We start from the raw sequence: 18512 nt of genomic DNA on the forward strand, positions 1-18512 counted from the left end.
CAGAAATGGACAAAGGAAAGTACATAATGTACAATGGGGCAAAAGGCTATATATATATATATATATATATATATATATATATATATATATATATATATATATATATATAAAATAACTGTCCAGTAAGTAAAAAAAATATGGGGTAAAAAGCCCTCCTGTTGCAGGGGCTAAATCTATTCGCCCCACTGTTTTTCTTAAGTGGGCCGAATAGATTTGTTATGAAATATGTTCAAAGTGTACTCAAATTGACTGATCCAATCACAATGGATGTTCACTTATTTATAGAATACTTGAGATTTTATTAAATGCCAAATGTGATTGAAATTGATGGATTTCTAGTGTTGGCCGAAAGAGAGCTACAGACTAACATGCCTGCTACAAAGACTGATGTGGAATGAGTGTGGGAAAAACTAGAGGATATGGAAACTCTGAGCAGATGTAATAATGTGCGTTTCTTTGGAATTCATGTTGGAAAGGAAGGTCAAGGAATGGTGGGGTTTTTGGAGGGGCTTATTGTGAATTTGATCGACACAGCTGGCCATTAGTTAGAGCGCGCAATGTATCCTGGCAAGATTCTTGTGGTCGGCTGACAGTGACTTGGTTCTACGAGCAGCGAGGAATAAAGGCAGGTTGTGCTGGGAGAACCACAACATCATGGTTTTTTCTGACTTTGCTAGTGTGACCTAAGAGTAGATGGTTTCTAAGAGTGTATTTAAGTACTACACCAATAAGCTTCGCACTGCTCTTTTCTGCAAAGCTGAGAATTGGCAGCAAGGTCAGATGGATGACTATTACATACCCACAACAAGCTATGGCCTTCATTAAATCAATGGTTTGAGTGGGTAATTTTGCCTGCACATGATCAACAATACAGACTACATATTGTGCATTTTACAGATGCAACCTGAGAGGGTTTGTTGTTCTGTTGTCTGCCCACTGGCTCCTGACTGACCTTTTTTTTTCCACCTCCCTTTGTTGACCTGCTGTTGAGCTCATTTGTTCACTTTGTGGGTTTGATGTTATTGTTTACTAGGGCCTATTTTATTTTATTTTTTTATTGAACAGTTTATGTGTTTATTTACAGTTTAATGGCATGGTTTATGTTTGGAGGAAAGAAAGGGAACAAGGTAAAAAACAAAAAACTATTCAATTGATGGACACAATTTGGGACTGTTATGTGCATTTTTGATGAGAAGCATATTTTTCTGTTCTGTGTGTTGTTGGGGATTTTGTGGTTGCATCAATGCTGGATTTTGGTCTATGTAATTTAGCCTTGGGTACACAATTTTTCTTTGCATGTCAATATGTCACACTTTAATATAGGTTAAATATTTCTCTCCACGTGGAATGTTAATGTGCTGGGGCACCCTATAAAAAGAAGGAAGGTGGTATAATTTCTTAATTGTAAAAAAATGTGATATAGTGTTCCTTCATGAAATTCACCTTTCTCCACAGGAAGCTGAAAAACTTGATAGGGCATAGGGTGGGCATGTGATTTGTAGTGCTGGTTTGAGTAAGAGCAGGGGAGTCATCACATTGATAAGTAAGCATTTCACACTTACCACATTGATAAGTAAGCATTTACAATTCAAATATCTCAAATAGATCAAAGATAATTTAGGAAGAGTCATTATTGTTTTGGCTGAAATACAAGGGCAAAATCTTATTTTGGCTAATATTTATGCACCTAATGCTGGTGATGAGAACTTTTTTATAGATCTTGTTGGAAATTTGCAAGCACTACACCTTTTTTTCATCAGTTCATAAGATTTACTCTAGAATATATATTTTTTCTCACCTTTTTCTTTCCAATTTGGAATGCCCAATTGCCAATGTGGTGGCGTAGTGACTCGCCTCAATCCGGGTGGTGTAGTACGGATCGCAGAAGCCTCCGCGTCTGAGACCGTCAACCCATGCATCTGATCACACGGCTCATTGAGCGCGTTACCGTGGAGACATAGTGTATGTGGAGCTTCACGTCATCCACCACGGCATCCATGCACAACTCACCACGCGGCCCACTGAAAGCAAACCACATTATAGCGACCACGAGGAGGTTACCCCTTGTGACTCTACCCTCCCTAGCAACCAGGCCAATTAGGTTGCTTAGGAGACCTGGCTGGAGTCAGTCAGCTCGCTCTGGATTCTAACTCGAAGATTTTTTATTATGTATCTAAGTCACTAATTCCATCTGCCACTGACTGCTCAATTGGGAATATTTTAGTTTCAGATCATGCTTTGGTGTGTTTAGAGATGTTGCTGCATATAGAGAAAAGTCAATCATATAGATGGCACTTTAATACATCCCTTCTACAGGACCCAGCATTTCAACAAATGTTAAAGACATGCCTTTAGGGCCTCCCATGCCACACCCACTGTGGGTGTGGCATGGGAGGCCCTAAAGGGAGTTCTTATGCTGTAGATTATACAATATGCCTCATTCATTAAAAAGATCAAAGCACAGGAATTCCTGGAATTAGAAAAGAGTATTAAAAGTGCTGAAACAGAGCTGAAGTGCCGAATGTCATCCAATGTCTTAGAGAGTTGACTCATTTAAAGGGTATAGGTACAATACAATTTTGTCACAGAAGATAGAAATTTGGCTATTCAGGGCAAGACAACCAGACAAAGCAGCAACTCTTGCCAGATAAATTAAACAGAGAGGTTTTTTTCCCACCATTCCTTTAGTGAATACTTCTGAAGGCAATATATTTACTTCTGCCACAGATATGATTATATATAATTGATATAATCGATTAGGCAGAGTAATGATGTACATCTATTATACATAAGATCAAGTGGGGTTTATTCGTGGTCATAGTTCTTCTGATAATATTAGACATTCTTTAAATATTATGTGGTCAGTAGTGAATGTTCAGACTCTGAACGCTCACTTGAAATCACACTTGATAGGGTGGATTGGGACTACTTTTTAAGATTTTGGAACTTTACAGGTTTGGGAACAATGTTATTGGGTGGATTAAGCTACTTTATAAACAACCGTTAGCGGCGGTGCTAATGGATTAATTAAATTTTTTCGTTTTTCTCTTGGTAGGGGAACCCAGTTCTTTTACCCTGGAGCCATTTGCAGCCCCAACAAGAAAAGAGGATGATTTTCCTGGCATTGTAGCAGGAGGTGTGGTGCATAAACTTCTACTCTACGCAGATAATACATTAATTATTTGTCTCTGACCCTAGTAGATCTATGCCTAGCCTCCATAAAATTATTAATTCTTTCTCCAAATTTTCAGGGTACAGGGTGAATTGGTCTAAATCAGAAGCTCTTTCTCTGACAGCATATTGCCCTGCTACGGCTTTCCAACCTGGCACCTTTCAATGGCCCACGCAAGGCATTAGGTATTTAGATATTTTATTTCCAGCAAATTTGAGAGATTTAGTTAGAGTTCATATTTCCCCATTAATGGAAAAAGTTCTAATGTGATTTGGATAGGTGGGCTTCACTGCATTTGTCTAAGGTGTGGTTTACCGATTTTTGGTGGTAGTACACAGCCCCCTAAAACTGCAGACCCCCTCTATATGGTGCTCATGGCCTTTGGAAAGGGGCATGAAGCGTCAGTATATTATTCCTCATTTATTCTTGGTGACAGGGCCTTAACAGCTCTTAAGAGGTTATGGGAAAGAGATTTGAACTTGGTATTGGAGGATGGGAAGTGGAAAATAATTAAAAAAAAATGTTAAAACTATGTCTAGGGATGCATGGGTATGCCTTGTCCAGTTTAAGATTTTGCATCGTTTCTACTGGACTCCCTCTAGAGTATTTAGGCTTGCTTTAAAAAGACACACAACCTGCTGGCGATGTAATTTGGAGGATGGAGATATGCTACAGTAGCCCATGCTATGAGTCCAGAATTTTATTTGTGAGTTTTGGATACTCCAATTTAATTCTTCCCCAAACTATGTATATTGGGTGAAGGGGCAGTTATTAAAGTAGGTGACTAATATAAAACAATCTGGGTCCAAACTAGTGTAATGATTGGCACACAGATAATTCTTAGAGGATGGAAGTCAGTTGGCGCTCCCTCATTTCAAGAATTGTTCTCCAATTTGGACAGGGTGGCGGCATTTGAAAAGATGTCATACAAGTAGCTAGGCAGATTGGACACGTATGGTTAGAATTGCGACAGGTATTTGTCCTTTCTGGAAGGCTCTCAGTGCTGATCATGTGGAGAGAAACAAAATTGTGTTAGTTATTGTGGATTCTGTTCTTTGTGTATTTCTTTCTTTTGTTTTTTTATGTGTTGATTTTGATATTGTTGATTATCTCAAATATTTTTTGTTTGTTTGTTTGTTTGTTTGTTTATATGTGTGCATTTTGTAATTTAGGCTTTGACCACAGGGATGTTTGTTGAGGGACAGGGTGGGGTTAGGGAGGGGGAAATAATGGGGGTTAAATTTGATTCTCTCTCTCTCTCTCTCTCTCTCTCTCTCTCTCTCTCTCTTTGTATATATATATATATATATATGTTAATTAATTATGTGTTTTGTTTTGTTTTTTATACAAGAATTGTAAAAAATTGTTAATAGCAAAAAAATCATCTTGCTGCAACACATTTTTTGCATAAGTTGACAAATTTTGCCCTATAAGGCTATAAGTGGGCCTTTTACCCCAAGTGTGGTGTAAAAGGCCCCTTACCTCTTTTTTATGAGTTTTAGTCAAAACAACCTTCCATTGTTATTTCTTTTCATGCAAATTTTGTTGCTCCATCTAGAATCTTGATACATTTGTGAACAGAAAAAAAACAGGGGTCCCGTTGTACCCTAAAAAGAAGTATTGGTTTGTACAGGTAGCGTGTATAAATACTGTATGAATTAACATGTCTCACATAAATTTATAAGGCACCATATTGTACTGTATACAAGAATACTTGTATTTCACTATACTAGGGGTCGGGAACCTTTTACACTGATGTACCAATTTAAAACAATTTGATTGATACATTTTTTTGAAAGAGCCATTGCACTAAATAATTTACAAACTAATAATTTACTACTTTCAATAAAGTGATGATAATCGCCTTAAAAATATTGCTCAGGGTCAGTGAATATTTTTACTTTATTGATTTTGCTTTAAAATTTTAATAAATTAATTGAAACATGAATACATTTCTAAATTCAAATTGCACTTTTAACGAAACTAAAAAGCAATTAAAATAACAAATTGATCAAAAAATCTTATTATATAACCACCTCAAATTCAAACATTTACCATCTCCAACGGCCCCATTTGTCATCAGGCAAACATCCAGCAATGAAAATAGGTGAAAAATTACTCATAGCCTACAAATTAAGAACTAAAGATCAATGTAAAGATAATAATAATAATCATCATAATAAATAAGCCTAATAAATTCTCATTTGTTCCCCAAAAAAATGCTGCCAGACGTCTCGGTTACTGATGTAACCTCCGTTCCCTGATGGAAGGAACGAGACATTGTGTCAATGAGTTGACACTAGGGGTCTCTTCTTGGGAGCCCAAACATCTCTGATTTTGAGAAAAGGCCAATGAAAATTGCCGTGTGGAATTTGCATGCCACTCCCCCAGACATACGGGTATAAAAGGAGTGACGCTGCAAGTGCACATCAGGTATCGCACTGAGGAGCCGAGCCAAAGACCCGGCCCTTTCAGTGGTTGGTTCAGTGTTGTGGCAGGAGGGACAAAACGTCTCGTTCCTTACATCAGGGAACGGAGGTTACATCAGTAACCGAGACGTTCCCTATCTGTCACTCATTCGACATTGTGTCGATGAGTTGACACTAGGGGTCCCAATGGAAAACGCCACAAAAGCTGAACCGAGTTACGCAGACTGCCGGTGCGTATATATACATACGTATATATATATATATATATATATATATATATATATATATATATATATATATATATATGTATGTATGTATACGTAGGTATAAATAAATATATATATATAAACTAAGTTGTTCACTCCATAGTTTTCTGCTGCTGAAGTGCCTAGGGGTATTTGTTCAGCACAACCGTGGTGTGTGAGGGGGAGGACTGCTGGAATGCGCCGTAGATCCAACAGCCTAGAGAGAGATGAATGGAAATGGCAGGAGGAACTCAGTGAACTTGACTGCTTGGCTCCGAAGAAGATGTCTGATGTGCACTTGCAGAGTCGCTCCTTTTTTACCCATATGTCCGGGGGAGTGGCTCGCAAATTCCACTCGCCAATTTTCATTGGCCTTTTCTCAAAATCAGAGATGTCTGGGCTCCCAAGAAGCGACTCCTAGAGTCAACTCATCGACACAACGTCGAGTGAGTGACAGATAGGGAATGTGTTTTCTTATCTAATGTATTTGTATTGCATTTTGGTAATATAGTTTATGATGCCTAAAGAAAAGAATATAGAACTCAAATTTAGGTTCAAGGTGTCTTATATTATTTTATGATTTAATCACTATCATCCTGTTTCTTTAATACAAATACTGTATATATACTATATACAGTATAACAGAGTTGCGTTCACAATACGTAAGAGTGAACTGCTCCGTGGAAATAAAGCAAAATTCACAGCATCTTCTGAGCTGATCGGAGATCATTTGCAGCATTCACATAGACTAGGTTATTCTTGCAAAATTTTTCAGATAAATGAAACCAAGAAAAAGGAGTGATAACAGTGTCCTACTGCACGCCTCTGAACAATCAGCGAATCAGACACAAACATTGATGGATTTCTTTTATCTGTTCTTATATAATAAAATATAATAACGTTTCTTCAAGTGCGTGTCTTTGTGACTAACAGCATTTCTTGTCATGTGCCACTCTGAGACGTCATACAGGTCACCCACTTGTTGCGGGCAGATAAGCAAAATGACTCATGCATGAAATACCTGCATTTGGACAAAGGAGCTCACGAACTGGACTGTGCCTTGTAGCATTTGTCAGGTGGTGGGTACTACAGTATATCACACACTGGGAGCACATAAAAAATTATGAACGTTCGTAAAATCGCTCATAGAATATGCTCTTAACCGCTAAGATTATTGGGAAACGAGGCCCAGAACTCTATGCATGTGTGTGTCTTGGAGAAGTGCTTTCATTGCACTCGTGAAAAGCAGAGCTAATTGCGCACACATATCAAATCAGACGCACATCGGCGGCTTTTCTTTCATCTGTTCTTCAAACTATAATCACACGTTTCATCAAACACATGTCTTTGTGTCTAATTTCTTGTCATATATCACTCTGAGAAGTCTTACAGGTCGCCCTCCACAGTGGCTGGTATATCAGCAAAATTACCCACCACTGCACTTGAAAAATCAGCATTTGGCAGTTGTTAATTTCAAACCTTGTTCACCAGGAGTAGGCTGTATGACAAATTCAGGAGAAAGGAAATAAAAACTGTGTCTATGAATTCAAGCTTTGCAATCACACCCACACTTTCTGCAGGAAAATAATTTCTAGAAAGTTTTAAACGATCATGAGTTGGTAAATGTGAGACACCCAGCGAGCCACTTGATTTTCACTTGTGGCTCGTGAGCCATAGGTTCCCGACCCCTGCACTATACTGTACTATACTATACCAATTTTAATGTTTCATATTTATAAAAAATATGCTTAAAAATAGCAACTTTTTCTAAAAGTGTAGCATTTAGCTTAGCTTAGCTTAGCTAATTTCTCAGTCAAGTTGGTAGCTAAGCTAGCTAAAAAAAAAAATAATAGCTTGCCCAACACTGTGAATTGTGCTGTGCAAATTGCAGACAGCTTGTGCAAATAAACAAGGCTATCAGTTTATTAAATTTTTCTCTTTGTTTGTCTTACTTCAGCTCCTGAGCGATAGCTGCAATCTGCTCCACTCTGTCCTGGTGAGCAGCCAGGTCACTTTCAAACGCCTCATGTTTCCTCATTAGAGCTCGGATCTCCATCAGAGAGGCCGTCTCATAGTCCTTCTGTAACAGTAAGTGCTCCTTCCCTGGAAAGACATTCTGTCAAATCAGCACCGCAAGAAAAAGTTAAAAGTTCTTAAAAGGTTCTGTGAACCTAAATCGTGCACTTCTAGGAGGGCAATGTACCAGTCGAGCAACTACCACTGAGATGAATGGGAATGCTTAAGGATAGTTCTCTGCAAGTATTATAGACCATCTTGTTCTTGTTTAGTACATGTGTGAATCTGAGCATGTACCTGTAGTCCAGGCCTCATGCAGGCCACATTTTTGTTTGAACTTTTCTGCCAGATGATCGAGTCTCTCCAGACGGCGGATCTCAGTGAGCAGCCATTCCTCATATCCCTTTTCCACCTGCTCCAGACCTTTCCATGCATTAGCAATGTCCTGCAATCACACACAGACTGTCAGATTGGGATTGTAATTTGATTGATCATCTTATCAATATCAACTTGATTTGATTAAACAAATTTCTATGGAGTGGATGTGGCTTTTCATAACAAAGAGACATTACAAGTAGCTTTTGAGCAAATTAAATCAAATCACTTCATTGTCACATTAAATATACAGACCAGGAGTGTGCAAACTGTGGCCTGCCACCTGTTCTGATGCAGCCCACGAGAGCTTTTAGAAATAAACTGAATTTGTCTTGCTAATGAGAAATTATATGAAATCCATTGAATGAACACTGGCTGTTGCAATCACGTGTAGCTAAATCTCTCTGGGTCAATTGCAGTTTGATGCTCTCCTCTATCTGTGCAAACTTAAAGTATCACGGGAAAGGACTTGCTGAACCTTCATATACAGTTCAACCTGAAGCAACTTAACAGTTCTTATGATTCCTTCCTTGACTGTAACTGCCTGATCGCTCACCTTTAAATGTGAGGTACATTACTTAAACAAGTCTAATGGCTCATGTCATTTGACTGAATATCAATGAGACATTCTCAAAATGACTAAAGTTACATAAACATTTATTTTACACAATATTCTGTCAAATATTTTTGGAAATTGAAAATGTTTTATTATCCATCGCCAAGGCTTTCGGTTGATTTTGAAACTGACGCATGTGGGAGGGAACATTTCTGTTAATCGGTCAACATGGTTAATAACCAATGCTAATCATGTCAATATGGTCAAATATCGACCAATTGCTCAACCTGACAGATATTTTGGTTTCTTACAAGTTGCTACCATAATCAAAACCTTTGTTTTTGGTTCTTTTTACTGGTTCAGAACTGTACAACAGTTTAGTGACACAAGGGATCTTAACTTTTAGGAATATAAACTTTTCATAGTCTGGGAAGGAGATGAGTTAAGCCTAACTCACCGACACCATCTTCCCCTCAGAGGGCATAAAGGCAGGGCGGTTGCTCAAACGGAGTTTTGTCTGCAGGGTGTTGAAGTTGATCTCCAGCTGGCATTTCTCCTGAACACGGGGAGGCTTGTGGATGCGCCTGTAGTCCCGGAAATCCTCCAGCTTCTGCTGCATGGCACGCATCGTCTGTTCTGCTGTGCGGTTCTCCAGCCATGGGATAGTACGACGGATCCATTCCAACAACTACAGAGAGAAAGCGGAGACAGAGACGGAGAGATGGATTGACAGCCACGAGAACGTGTTGGAAGGGTGTAGAAAAAGTGTTGTTGCTATACTGATCACCTGCTGAAAACAATGCTGGTCACTAGAATATGTTTTGTTATGAATACTGGTGTCCCAACCAGGCTGTTTAACTAGCTTAACCAACAAGATTACCTTAGTAAACCATTCTCACCAGCCAGACCATGCTGGTGCTATGTATTTTTGTGCTTACTAGAGTATCAAGTCATTAGCTTAGCAAGATGCTAAAACCAAACACTATTGAAATCAACTGTGAGCATTAGTCAAGTCTCTTGGTTGCTTCACTATTAGTGTGGAGTTTCTATCTTGGTAGGGCATTTCGATACAGTCACTTATGATGTTCCATTATGATAGTTTTGATGCTTCCTTTGAAAGTAGCTGAATGTGTAGACAGTAGACATTGAGGCATCTCACAAGGGCAAGGCTATTCAATTGGCAGCCCATGCGCCCACCAATTATTTTTATCTAGCCCTCCGTCTGATTTTGATAAAATCGACTCGCAGGCTGATCATCAGAGCACTCTGTCCGCAAAACTCAGTGTTAAGTTTAACAGCACTCAGTGGCACATGCAACTACATTCAGTCAGTTATCGATTCAAGGTCCAGATGAGTACTGGAAGTCTTTTGCCACAGTTCAGTTATAGTGCTTTCCAAAACATAGTTTAGGTGAGCATTTTTTATAAAGTATTATTCCTTCAAAGTTATTTATGCAAATTGCATAGCTGTGGTACAGAGTGCAGTCAAAACTATACACGTAAAAATATATTATCACAGCAATTGTTTCAGACGTGATGTCGGTCTGTTTGCACAATCTTATTAAACTACAAGGAAATTAATAACGAAAAGCGATCCTTCAAAGAAAATGCACAGAAAGGTTTGCTTTTATTCACTATTCTTGAAGTGTTAAACAGGCGTCTCATCCAAACCGATCTCATGAAAATCTGTATGAATTGTAAGAGATGTGAATACTTAGAAAAGTTAGTAAGAAATCATATGACTACATCAACCCATTAACCCTCTTTCCTCCTCTCCTTCAAAACCCTCATATTTCCTTTATTCCATGGCACACAAAACATAGTTATCAATTACAATCATGGTCACAGGTTTAAATTTATGACTAGGTTTAGATATGGGGTTTGGTTAGGTGTTCAAATTACTAAATATCTTACGAATGCGCATTCTGAACCCGGAAGTTTCGCTTTCTTCAGTCGTACACAAAAGGGCTTTTTACATTACTATCATAGTTAGGTTTAGGGTCTGGGTAAGATGTTAGAATTCTTTGTTAGGTAATTTTTTAAACATGGAAGAAACCAGACGTACGGGTCTTCAAGGACAAGAGGGAAGCGTATGTGATTGATTGATGTATAATTTGTACGTTTTCTTACGAATTTGCCATCACGTACTATTATTACGAATTCTCATGAGACTGTGTTGTCTTAGATGATCAGACTCTGTATTGCTTGCAAAAACTGATAACGTGAAACATCACTGAACCTACATAAATGCACACATCCTGAGTATGTTTGGTTCTATACTGTACATAATGTGTATGCAATGTGTATGAGCATTCTCAAACCCGAACATCATCAGATTAGTTTGTTCTACTATAACCATTGTTTTCTTATGTTGGTTGATATATTATCCTCACCTCACTGGCCAGTTTCTCATACTCTTCCATTAGCCGTTCATTCTCCTGATTTACAGCCAGAACCTTACAGATTCTGTTAGCAGCTGTCTCAGCCTGGAGAGAGAGAGAGAAAGAGAAGTTTAGTGCTATACGAAAACCTGTTAGAAACTGAGCTGCTTATAGATTATGATGGCCATATCTGAGTTTCCTTAATTCATTTACCCTGATTTACACATTCACTCTGCAGTACACTGGAGGGCAAATGGAAGCTCAATTCATTACACCAATCAATTTCCATAAATCGTTAACACAATCAAAAGATACATCTCACACTATAATGAAGATAGACATTATTTTGATTTAATTAAAATTTAATAAATAATACTTTTATTTTTAAGGACTCTTACCTGTTCTGCTCCCGCAAAGGCATGATAAAAGCAGGACACATAGGTCATGATGGCTTTCTCATCAGGTTTAGGGGTGTTAACAATGTCTGAGGGCAAACGTAAGAGAGAATCAAGTTAATATTACCTAAATATTACCTTGGTTTGATTTGAGAATCTGAGTTGTGCTGGGAGGTTCTGATTTTACTGACCTTCAGCGTCGAGCATTTTAGGGATATCCAGATATTTCTCTGCCACCTCAAATGCAGTGTTCAGATTTCCAATAGGGTCATCCTTCAGACAAAGAATAACCGAAGAGAATGAGCATAAGAGTGAACAAATAGCTATATAGAGACCAGTCAAATCATAAACTACCCTTAAAAAAAGACAATGATTCCAGTCTGTATTAAGTTTATAAAAATTTTCGAGGTTTTAAATGTTATACATCATTATATTTTTCATTTTCTCATAGTATTATATGTCAATTCTGATGCATTAGAAACCTGAGTTAGATTTAAGCTCTCCAAACAAAATGGGTTGACTAGATCAAGCATAGAAGCTTTGAGACAGTAAAGAGATATACAAGAGAGATTCCAGATCCTGCTTCAGAATTAGATTTGAGCTTATTAGGCTGTTTATGCTTACCAAGCAGTGTATCAATTTAGCAAATGAATAAAGAATGCATAGATTTGTGGTCACCAGTGTGAGTATATTGGCAAATACTAGTATATTTTTCAACAGCTTTAAATATGGCCCCTCCAATCAAATTTGAGTATTTTTACAAGTAATTATTTGAGAGTTTTATTTGAGCCTGCAAGTCGTGATTTTATGAACACAGATTTGGGGCTTTGGGCTCAAGGCTGTTCTGAGTATAGACAGTGGAAATAAAACTACTGTGTATAAAACTAAGCAATAGACTATAGGAAAACAAAAAAGTGAAGGTCAGAAGAGAAGAGACTGAGACTTTAGATGCACCTTTCTGAGTTTAGAGTAGTCAATGAGGTCTGGTCTGTGTCTGTGGATGAGGGCACACAGAGCAAGGCCATCCTTCCAGCTGACAACCATAGAGGAAGAACAACAATAGTGAGAGAAAATATGACAGCAAAGAACTTTAAAATACACTTGAAGAGAATGGAGAAATCAATTATTAATTAATATATATATAAATTTATATATATGAACAAGGAGTAAATATTTAATTAGAATGAATTTGTTGAGTGGAATATTTTTTTAGAAAGTAACTTAAAAGTAAAGTAATTAGTAATGTTATTATTTATTTTAATTAAGTAATTAGTAAAGTAATCTGATTACAATAAAATAGAATTACACTACATTTGTAGTGGATTACTATATCTATAATTTAATTACTTAAAGTTAGCAAATAAATAGAAATATTTTTAAAAATTACTGTAAAATTGTGTGGTGGTAGCTATTAAATGTAACAATCAAATAATTTTCAATAAATCATTTTAAATGCAACCAACTTCTTGATATCATTTTTCAATTGCTTTTCTTTATTCATTTGCCAAGACAAATGGATAGTTGTAAGACAAATGTGTGTCCTTTTATTCAGCAATTTAAGTTTAAAAATGTTACATTTGCCAACAAAATGCACATTTGTGATATATTATTTTAACATGTTAGCTTTGGTGTCTCAGATATCTGGAAATGGATTTCAGATATCAATACACTGAAGGGTCATTAAAAATTATCTTAAAAGGCTTTCTTACTACTTACAAAACCATTATAGATGTCTAAAATTAACACTTCCACTAGAAAAACTACATAATGATATCAAAAACCAAATTACCATATCAAAAAACAAAAAGTTATAATTCAGGAATTGACATTTGCATTTGTAAGTAGTGCATTGCTGATATTAATTATAGATATCAGTAATTGTGTTTTGAATAGTATAGTTACAGATCATTGTGAAATTCTACTAGTGAAAATGCAAGTTAACACGTTAACACAAAATTCGTTTAACACCACACATTTTTTTTTTAACCCTTTTGCGTCATAAAAACAATTACTCAGAAGTCCTTAGAGGACAAAAATGTCCACATCAAAAAACTGCCATATTAATATTATATATTAATATTATTTTCCACTTTCAATTAGTTAATTTTTTTAACCAACATCAGTCCTGATAATAACTACCAAATGTTCTTTCTTTTTCAGGTTTTTTAATCTTTAAATGCCAGTTTGTTTACATAATGTCACTGTTGTTTTTTTACACACACACAAATTTATCAATAGCTTACACACATACAAAACACACTTTGACATCCATATTAACACACCCACTCAATTTTAGTTGCATCATTTATTCAATTGGCCTGCAGTGCTCTACATTACAGCAAACAGAATATAGGAAATAAGCATGTATTTTCTCCATAGACTAAACATGAAAACAAAATGGCGCCATTTTGTGGAAAATATTTTAAGAAATGTACATTTTAACCCAGGGCTCCGGAATGAAAGAATAATTAATTTCGGGATTCACGAGTTTATGTTTTAATGGCACTGGGATCAAATATTGTCGTTTTAATGGGCCATTTTTGTCCTTAAGTTCCCGAGTGTAACTATTTTGTGTACACGGTGATGTATTATGAATTAAGGTTGAAATATCAAAATTCCCCAAAAAATACACCTTTGGCAAAAGTTATGAACAGCATTAAAACAGCCAAAATTATAGAAAAAACGACAATGAAAAAGACAAAAATGTCCCGAAAGACGCACCGTTAACGTGTAATATGACCCTTTATATAAACCGTAGTAGCTCTACATGACAAGCGAGTCAATTCTAAAACATCTAAAACTGCGTATTTTGCGGCGTTCTAGAGTCTAGACAACCATAAAGCCATAAAATACGGCGTAGTAATTTCAAACGCCGTAAAAAATCTTTAAAAAAAAAACGCATTAAAATAGTTTAAAATGCCGTAGGCCATTGGACGGTGTTTAGTGTATGTGAAGTGCGCCGCTTTTTTGCTCAGCTTGGCTTGGCACACTTCAGTGCATTATAGGCCTACTTTTAAGCTACTTGACTCTGAACTTATTAAAGGGTAAAAAGACAAATGACTTCCATAAGTCAGACATTGAGACTAATTTGTTGATAAAATTTGATTAAAAAAAAAAATTGTAGATAAAGATATTACCGTAACTCAAAACACTAAGAAACGGTTTAATAATTTCATTACAATGACAAGTATTCTCATTATTATGACTTAATCACTTATTAATCAACTGTGGTAGGCCTACTAATACACAATCAACCATATTTAATAATAATAAAAAACATGACTAAACATGTTCATATTCTTTTGATTTAATAATATGCCTTCATATGTGATAAGTTGTGTCTGAAATCGCCCCATATCCCCTCATTCACTGAAATAGCAGATGTAAGTGCACAATTTTAGAAATGAATGATGGAAAATGGTGAGCAAATCTTGCGTAATATACTCTGTGTATCGGAGATGGCTGCAGAGCTATCGCAGAAACAAGTTAGTCACTGTGGAGCGGAGGGGGGCGGGGCCGGGTCGGAATATCGCGCGCCCGGTCCCCAATCGGCCTGATGAGGCGCGCGAGGGATAAAGGCGGCCGGTGACGATGGTTCGAGAGAGAGAGAATTACGGACATGTCCGTCATGTGTGTTTGTTTATGTGTTTTTGAGTTTAAGTTTCTCATTAAAATATAATTTATGTTGACAAGCCGGTTCTCGCCTCCTCCTTGCCCATCCTTCAACTGTGTTACATTGGTGCTGAAACCCGGGAAGGAGGAGGGATGCCCGTCGCAGAGTCCTCGACACTGCCGTCCACCCAGGGGAGCGCCGCTGCCATCTGCCGGGTGACGGAGTAGCCCGACTGCCCGGATGCGGGGTACGGCCGTCGTCCGCGGGGCAAGTGGGGACTGGATACCCCGACCGCCTGGAGCGAGGGAGCCGCTGCCAGGGGCGGAGGAGTGCCCTGCCGTCCCCAGAGACGCGGAGGGGTTGAGGGAAGACCGCCGTCCGTGAGGGGAGGAGGGAAGAAACTCTCCAACCGCCCGGAGCGGTAGAGCCGCTGCCAGGGGCGGAGGAGTGTCCCCATTTGCCGCCAGAAAAGCGGAGGCGTGTTCTACCCACTAGGGGTCAACGGTTTCACTCCGGTTCGCCCGGGGGTGGAGCGGCTGTCATCCGCCTGATTGTGGAGGAGTGTTCGAGGACCACGCGACGGTACATCAGAGAACCGGTGAGTGAGCTTTCTCTCTCTCCTCTCTCTCTCCCTGTCGCACCGTGTTGGCCTTTTCCCTCACATATTTTGTTTTGTTGTTGTTGTCTTCCCCTCCTGTCTCCTCCCAGGGCGAGGAAGGCGGGGATGACCACGCGGGACGCAAGATACACCCCGCCCAGGGATAGGGGGGGGTGTACGTCATGCCGGTGGCACCCCGGCCTGAGATAACGCCGGGAGGAGTGTGGAGCGGAGGGGGGCGGGGCCGGTCGGAATATCGCGCGCCCGGTCCCCAATCAGCCTGATGAGGCGCGCGAGGGATAAAGGCGGCCGGTGACGAGGGTTCGAGAGAGGGAGAATTACGGGCATGTCTGTCATGTGTGTTTATGTTTGTGCTTTTGGTTTAAGTTTACATTAAAATATTATGTATGTTGACAAGCCGGTTCTCGCCTCCTCCTTGCCCATCCTTTAACTGCTTTACAGTCACATATGTGCTTTCCATCTTACACACACTGTAGCTTACTTTGGAAAATAATGATTATGATGTTAACAATAATAACAGCTTTATTTTGTATCTATACATATGGCACGTTGTAGTTTCATTCATGGTATAGGCCCTATTACAGTAATACAATAAATCTTCATTCTATTTGTCATGTTTAATATGTTCATAATGATTAAAAATAATAACGAACTGTCAACAGGAAAAAGCACACATGAACAAGTGTAAATTATTCATTTATTTAATATAATTATTTATTTAATATCACAAAACTCACCCATCCAAACTGTGCTGCATTTAGAGAAAAGATCACAGGCACATAGTGTCCTCATCCGACCACAAACAGTACTGATGTCATCAATAACAATCATTAATAAAATTAATACATTACCTACAGGAGATAACCTATTATTTGAATAATAATTTACATCTTATTATAATTTCCTCCTTGTACAGATTTCTGAGTTCAAAATGTCACCTCAGAAAAATAGAGAAAACACTGGTGCATTAAGATGAATTAATGGGGTAAAAAGCAGCAATTCATTACAAATCTTTATAAATTTAGCTCACTATATTTTATTATGATTAATTTTAATCAAGAAATGATTAAGAATACACACACACACACACACACACACACACGCACAGCACGTATATGTATATATCCTGTAAAATCACCAGCTCATTTTTGCAGAAATAACCTGCAGCAGTGAACTGGTCTGGTCTGACATCATTGATTGGGTGGGAACACCTTACACTTTACTGGCTGTGAAAACCTGCAGGCGGGGCTCATTATAGGCCTACTACATAGAAAACGCTGAAAAAAGCGCTGGTTTGTGCAGCCCAAAACATTGTTTATATGGCATTTCTACTGATTATTTTACGGTTTTATGGTTGTTTAGAATGCCGCAAAATACGCTGTTTTAGATGTACACGCGTTAAAAAAATATTGTGTTATTCTGAACTCGTGGCTTGCCATACGAGGCGTGGTGCGAGGCGATCGTCTGTGTTCCGCGACTACTACCGGGTCCTTGAAAAACGCATAACGTGTCAGTGCCGCCCTAGGTAGTTGGTGCCCTATGCAGACTGTGTAATATGTGTAAATAGGGAGTGGCGGTACTGTTTACCGGCTAATGTAACCCTGCTATTTTCTATAAGGCTCTGTCAGTGTCTCTGTTTGATAGTGCACTAGTCAATAAAGCAGTTGGAGACATTTCTGGAACCCTGCAGGTAATCTGTCATTAACCCATTTAATCCCACCTGTTCAATTGTGAATGGGGTCTAAAAGGAGTTTTTGATAGGGTGACCAGATTACTGCTTGTAGAAAACAGGACAGCCCCCTTCCATCAAAAATTAAATTGAGGTATCCTTAACTAGGCACAGATCTATGCGAAGTAGAGGGTGCATCCGCATTTGTAACTGTTGTCACCTTGTACTTTCCGCTGGCAGCAATTTTTCTCAGTGTGCACTTGTCTTTCTAGAGTTTATTGTAAAATGCAGAGCACTCCAGTCCAAAATTAAGACATATGAAAAGCATTGCCTTCATTATTGTTACACTGACCATTGAAAATGCGTAATATTCTTTCAAGAGCTGGACCAAGAGAGACGAAATGTGTGTTGCCATGCTGCAGTCATTTCTGAGAGTCCAGCTGCACAAAAGCTAGTATGTTGCATATGACAGCTTCAGATTTGGTGTGGACAGAAGGACATTTCGGATCATACAATTACTTGATCAGTTTCGCAGTGCAGTCAGCCGACTGAAAACTATGGTCGTGCACAACAGAATGATAAGCAAAAATTCCTTCATTTGCATGCACCATGTCAGATTCTGAACTTTGCTTCACAAAAAAATCCCTAACACTTGGTGTAGCACACATACTTTTAGCAGCATCCACATGCTTTTTTGTATGAACATGCTGTGCGATGTCGGACCAGCCTACATGGGCGATGGAAAAGTGAACTCCACAAATCTCACACCTCACATTACTAGGCTCTGTCTGTGACTCCTTTTTTAGAAATGTAAACTCTTTTTGAAGATCCTCATTAAATGTGTATGCACGCTTCCTTGACATTTTTCCAGCAGCAATTTTATCTGTGTGCTTTTTCAAACTGACTCTTCAAGCAGTTCACTAACTGGACGTCTATTGATAGGGGATTGTGATTGGATAGTTTAATTCAGTCTTTTACTTCAAATAACACAGTGTGATTTTATTGGTTTTACAAGCTGTATCCTTGGCTACCTTTGCTTAGGA

General features: G+C 38.4%; 1 protein-coding gene across 1 annotated transcript in view; it reads right to left on the reverse strand.

Annotated features, from left to right (window-relative positions):
- LOC127643729 (alpha-actinin-2-like) overlaps positions 1 to 18512 on the reverse strand; it is a 60558-nt gene that overhangs the window by 16682 nt on the left and 25364 nt on the right. Inside the window, exons 6-12 of the mRNA XM_052126572.1 lie at positions 12523 to 12601; positions 11760 to 11841; positions 11572 to 11657; positions 11186 to 11278; positions 9251 to 9481; positions 8160 to 8307; positions 7799 to 7949 (exon numbers count right to left, since the gene is read on the reverse strand). Coding sequence (XP_051982532.1) covers positions 7799 to 7949; positions 8160 to 8307; positions 9251 to 9481; positions 11186 to 11278; positions 11572 to 11657; positions 11760 to 11841; positions 12523 to 12601 — 870 coding nt within the window. The remainder of the gene's footprint in view (positions 1 to 7798; positions 7950 to 8159; positions 8308 to 9250; positions 9482 to 11185; positions 11279 to 11571; positions 11658 to 11759; positions 11842 to 12522; positions 12602 to 18512) is intronic.

The sequence above is a fragment of the Xyrauchen texanus genome, chromosome 1 (genome assembly GCF_025860055.1).
Source record: "Xyrauchen texanus isolate HMW12.3.18 chromosome 1, RBS_HiC_50CHRs, whole genome shotgun sequence".
NCBI classification, from domain to species: domain Eukaryota; kingdom Metazoa; phylum Chordata; class Actinopteri; order Cypriniformes; family Catostomidae; genus Xyrauchen; species Xyrauchen texanus.